This window comes from Octodon degus, unplaced genomic scaffold (genome assembly GCF_000260255.1).
Source record: "Octodon degus isolate 3935 unplaced genomic scaffold, OctDeg1.0 scaffold00135, whole genome shotgun sequence".
In the NCBI taxonomy this organism is placed as follows: domain Eukaryota; kingdom Metazoa; phylum Chordata; class Mammalia; order Rodentia; family Octodontidae; genus Octodon; species Octodon degus.
The window spans coordinates 5,701,374-5,706,976 of record NW_004524711.1 but is presented as its reverse complement, the minus strand read 5'-3'; the positions used below and the strand labels follow the sequence as shown (position 1 = coordinate 5,706,976).

Genomic DNA, 5,603 nt, shown 5'->3' with positions numbered 1-5,603 from the left:
GGCTTTTTGAGACAAGGTCTCATGGCATTGCTCAGGCCCGTCTTAGATTGGCGATTCCCCTGCCTCAGCCTCCTAAATTGCTAGGATTATAGGTATGAGTCACCAAACTCAGTATCAGCAGTGCCTGCTTTCAAAGCAGGCAGGTGACCCAATGTACACACGAGCTCTCACACCCCTGTGGCAGCTCTCAGGGGTAACGAGGCCAGCAAACCAGTCGAAGACTCTAAGTCACCTACATCTGATCTTGGGGACAAGGAAGAGCAGGCACACCTAACTCTTGGAGACTCGCCATGAGGGGAAGAAAGGAGAAAGGACAAAATAGAGTAAATCAATACTAGCAACATTTTGACCACCAAATTTTATTTAACCTCAACATTTTACTTGTGTTATCCTCCATGCTCACAAAAACATTACAAGATGGTCCCACTATACTCACAGATTAAAAAAAAAAAAATAGGGCTCAGAGAAGTTCAGTAACTTGCCTGAGATCACACAGCAAATTACTGACATGACTAGAATCAGGCTCTGAGCCACTGATGGGCCCAGAGGTCCCACTTATTCCCAGTAGTCAAAGACTACATACTTCTGCCCAACTGGAAAGGGGGTCACAGAGGTGCTGATGAGAAACTTGCAGGCAAGGAGACTGTGATGCCACAGAGGGATGGGGGTTAATTACAGGATTTCCTTTCCTTTCAAGCTAGACAGAGGAGACAGTAAGCCCTTCTGGTAAGGAGGGGAGCCCAAGTATTTGCTGAATCTTCCCCTTCCACCCCAGCTATGCAAGGTAGCAGGGCATGGCTGGAGGATGGGAAAGGGCTAAGGAGTGAAGCTAGGAAGGGACAAAGAGCTGCCTGGGCCCCTGCAGCTGGCCCAGAACTGCAGGTCCTTACATTTGGCCCCTACCTGACCTGGAATGGACCTAGAATCTTTCTCTGGAAGAAGTTGTTACTCCCGTGCTTACTGAGAGCTGTCATTTCCAAACAGAGGAGCAGCCACCTAGCTCACAGGTAGTGCTCTGACCTAGTCTAGGTGAGGCCTCAGGTTCAAGCCCTGGATCCTCGGGCCTGGTATAAAACACAGGACCCATCAGGAGTGAGAACAGAATTTCTAAAAATTATATCTAGGAGCTGGCCACAGCATTGCATGTCTGTAATAACAGCACACTGAAGCTGAAGCAGGAGGATTGAAAGTTCCAGCCTAGCCCAGGCAATTTAGCTAATAATAATAATAATAAATAATAATAATAATAATAATAATAATAATAAATAATAATAATAATAATAATGTATCTGAAAATTAAAGGAACCCAGAGGCTTGCCACAGGCAGAGGAGCCCTCTGTACCATTTTGCTACTAAACATACTCTAAAATTAAAAATTGACTTAATAAATACAACATGACTAAAGGCTATGGAGTCTGCAGGTGACTGAAAGAAAAAGCAAAACAGGAAAATCTGCTGCACATGCATACACTGGGCACGTGATCAAATAAAAGCAGGAGGCAAAGCCAGGCATTTGCTTTAATCCTCACTGGAGAGTGGTCAGATCAGGACCAGGGAGATGCCAGGGTGGGGACAGAAGGAGGCGAGCTGGTGACCGCAGTTTCCAAGGCCTCTGCTGAGAGCCAATGCGGCGGCCAGTCTACTTGGAGGATCCTTCTCTGTCCCCGGCTCCCCTTCTCCCCTGGTCCCTCCCAACTACCGGTGCAGGGAAGGGTCAGACTCATGCAAAAGGGGCCACTCACACCTGCGAAGCATGGCTGTCATGGGCCCCCCCACCTTCCAGAGCTGGGAACATGAAGGAAAACTCCCCTCAGTAGTTATGGAGTCCTGCAGAGCCACAGGAGGCTGAATGGTCACAGCAGATTTGCTCCTAACAGCCCTGAACTGAAAAGCCCAGATGGCAACCAGCGGAGGAGAAGACGCATCCACTGTGGCTTACTCACACTCTAGAAGAACACAACACAGCAATAAAAATAGAACGACCACCATGACCCGCAAACCCCAGACAACTCCCAGCCGTCACTCGGAGCGACACAAGCCAGATGCAAGAGCACACATACTGTGTGATTCAATTTGTATGAAGTCGAAGAAGGCAAGATTCATCTGTGATGGCGTGAATGGGAGCAGCAGTTACCTTTGGGGGACATCGACTGGCAGAGGATCAGAAGGGCTGCTTCTGAGGCACAGAATGTTCTAGCACTTGATCTGGTTCACAGCTATGTGCAAATCCATCAGGCTGTACATGTGAGTTTTGCATACTTCATGGTATGTGCGTTATGCCCCAACCAGAAAAATATAAACGCCTACAATTAATTATTATTTGCAGAGCCCTCCATGACTAGCGGCAGGAGAGGGCAATGAATAAATCATACTGCTGTTATTTCTTTCCTGCTCCCATCCACCCCTCACCTCAGTCTCTCGGATATTTTTTTTGGGGGGTGTATTTTTTGATACAGGATCCACTATGCAGTGCAAGGGCTGCCCTTGAACTCTATGTAAGCCAGGCAGGCCTCAAACTCATGGAAATTCTCCCACTTCAGTCTCCCCAGTATGGAGATTACAGGTTTATACCACCACACCATGCCCAAACATGTTCTTTATTCCTCCCTTGTAGTCCTTTCTGGACAGCCCTGATAGAGTCAGCCACTCTTCTAGAAGCTGGGTGAGGGCCCCATCTCTCAGCTTTCCTTTGGACAACTGAGATATATATATAACATCTATTGTGAGTCAGACAGACCCTGAAGCCCCTCTTCTCCCAGCATCAGCTTTTTTGTTTCAGATTGGTCTAAGTGACAAAGACCTTGGTACAGAATAGTTGAGCTCCTTTCCAGCTGTGGCCCCTAGCTCTGAGAAGAGAAAAAGATGCCCACTACATCCCAATGGGATTTAATCCTCTACAAACCAGCTAGAAGGCAGCAGGGACAGAACAGAAATGCCTGTGTCTTATTCCTACATCCCTGCCCTTTCCACAACTCCCATGGCTCCCTGGGGCTGGGTCAGAGTAGCCACTCATGGTATCTGTAGTGGTTGGCTTCCAACATGGCCCCCATTATTCTTGATACCTGGTATACATGCCCTTATGTAGACTTCTTTCAGACCGAACAGGACTGACCTGTGCTCCAGGAGGATATTGTAGGAATATCAGTGTGCGCCTTCCAACACGTTTTCTGCCTTCCCCTCTCAGGAACCACTCACTCTTGAGAAACCAGCAGCCATGTTAGAAGGTTAGTCAAGCAGCCCTAGGAAGAGGTCCATGTGGCCACCCACCAAGAGCCAGCCCCAGGCCAGGTGATGGTGCATGCCTGTAATCCCTGCACTTAGGAAACCAAGGCAGGAGGATTGCTATGAGTTCCAAGCCAACCAACACTACATGGTTCAAGGCCAATCTGAATTACATAGTGAGATCCTGTCTCAAACAAACAAGCAAACAAAAAAATAAAAAAGGCAGCCCAGTTTGCACACACCACACCATGACTCCAGGCATTAGCCAAAACCCCAGGATTATCCCTGAGCCATCCTCTCACCGCCCCCATGATCTCACCCACAGCTATATAACACCACTTGTGTCCCACCGCACAAAGAACTTCCTCCAAGAGGTTCTCCCAAGCTACCCTCGCTTAATCTTTCTCACCCACTGTTCCAGCCAGCTCCTTCCCAGCTACTTTGGGCATTTATTGTCTGTCTCCCCTACTGGAACACAAGCCCCATGAGGACAAGTGTCTTCTATGCCTTGCTCCCTTCAAACAGCGTCCCACATACGGGAAGAGCTTTGCAAAAGACTGCTTAATGAAGGCTGCCTAGAAGCAGGGGTTGGGCAAGATGACCCCTGAGTCGATCTGATTAGAAATACAGAGGGCAGAGGTCCTCCGTGTGCTCTAGGTCCCCACCGCCCTGCCCGGCAGGATGCGAAGGCAAGGCAGCAGCAAGAGCTGTGGTTTCAGAAAAGACTTGCCAGCTGGGTGGAGCACACACTGCCCATGGGCCCATTTCCTATGGAGGATAATCTTAGAAAAAGCCCCATGTGCCCGGCTACTGCCCTGTCAGCCCACCTTCTCCCCTTGGGAGGCCTCATCAGCAGGACCGCTGCAGCCCCAGAACATGTGTGCGTGGCCAGCCAGGCTCCACCCCAAAGTCATCCTTGCCTCCTCTTCACCCACAGGCTGCTGCTGCACGAGGGCCATCTCCTGTCACATTCTCTGGCCTCTCTGGGCCATCTATTTCTTCTACTTATGCCTTTCACTGCCAATATCCCCCATCCTCTCTCTGCTAAGAGAGGGAAAATAAAAGTCACTCACACACACACACAAAAAGGGTTTCTTGGTGCCTCAGTTTCCCCATCTGTAAGACAACATAATCCTTTGGCCTGTGTTTTATGCTCTTGAGCAGAATTGAAAGCATAGGACCTGATAATGGATGTCAAACATTGAGGCCAAAAGCGTTGTGCAAATACTCACTGTTCCCAAGAGACACAGGTATGGGAAGGGAGGCAAGGAGCGTGAGCCTGGGAGGAGCAGGAGATTTGGGGGGTTCTTGATTAAGAGTAGAAACCTCAACTCCAGAGGAACAGAACAAGGAGGGCTGTGGGGGAACAGCAGAAATGCCCCACCAAAAGGGAGTCAAAGGAGCGTCACAAAGTCTCTGACCAATGATGGACCCGGTGAGCCAGGCAGGCAAGACATCTGGACTTGACAGTACACAGATGCCCCAACAGAAAGGGCTCACAGCCTGCGCAAGACCTCCCAGACCTGCTGCACCCTCTGCACCCTCCCCAGTGGGGCCCAGCAGTGCTGGGCACCATGTTTCTGAGCACTGACCATGCAGGGCCTGGCACCACGCTGGGCACTTCACACACACACCATCTCTGAATCCCCAGAGCACCCTGTTGAGGTAGGCTTCTTACTGCCACACCCTCGCGGCTCAGAGAGGTGTGTGAGCTGTCTGAAGTCACACAGTTAAGAGCAGCAGCTGAGTAGGAGCTGTGCCAGAAGTGCCCCGCCCCCACTCGACTGGGCCCCTGGGTCAAGTGAGAACAGCAGAGCAGCTGGGTGGAAGGGCAGGAGGGGAGAGAAAAGGGAAGTGGGCCTACCCAGGGGATAGCCCAGTCTTCTCCCCAGACTCAATCCACTCTGGGTCGCCCCACACCCCCATGGCTCCAGGAAGCTAACCCATCGCTCCTCTGTCCAGGCTTACGAAGGCCCTGGAGACCAGGACCCAGCCCTCACCTACGTTTTCTTGCCTCAGTCTCTCTGTCCCACCTAGATCAGCCTGCAAACACTGAGGGGGAAACTGAGGACCAAGATGGGGTCTGACAGATAAAGATGGAGAGCAGTGGTGCTGAGGCTTCCAAGACCCAGCATGAGGACCCTGACCTCTATGCTCCTCCCTGCCCCTCCCACTCCCAGTATTTCCAGCCTCTAGCCCTCCGGGGGTCTTTGGCGGGAGACTCTGAGCTTCCCAGGCTGGCCAAACTGTGCCAGCCAAGGCTGCGCGCGGCCAGCGGGGTCCTTGAAATACACTGCACTCGCCCCTATACCGATGCCCCTGAGAACCAGAGGAAACACCTCCTAGGAACCTCCCCCAGAGGTTCCCGCCAGCACCTCCAG

The 5,603-nt window shown here is 51.1% G+C and overlaps 1 protein-coding gene across 1 annotated transcript in view; it reads right to left on the bottom strand.

Annotated features, from left to right (window-relative positions):
• Positions 1–970: 970 nt before the first annotated feature.
• The window catches only part of LOC111812663 (collagen alpha-1(I) chain-like), a 61,027-nt gene continuing 56,394 nt past the window's right edge, over positions 971–5,603 (bottom strand). The window contains exon 5 of the mRNA XM_023701409.1: positions 971–996. Coding sequence (XP_023557177.1) covers positions 971–996 — 26 coding nt within the window. The remainder of the gene's footprint in view (positions 997–5,603) is intronic.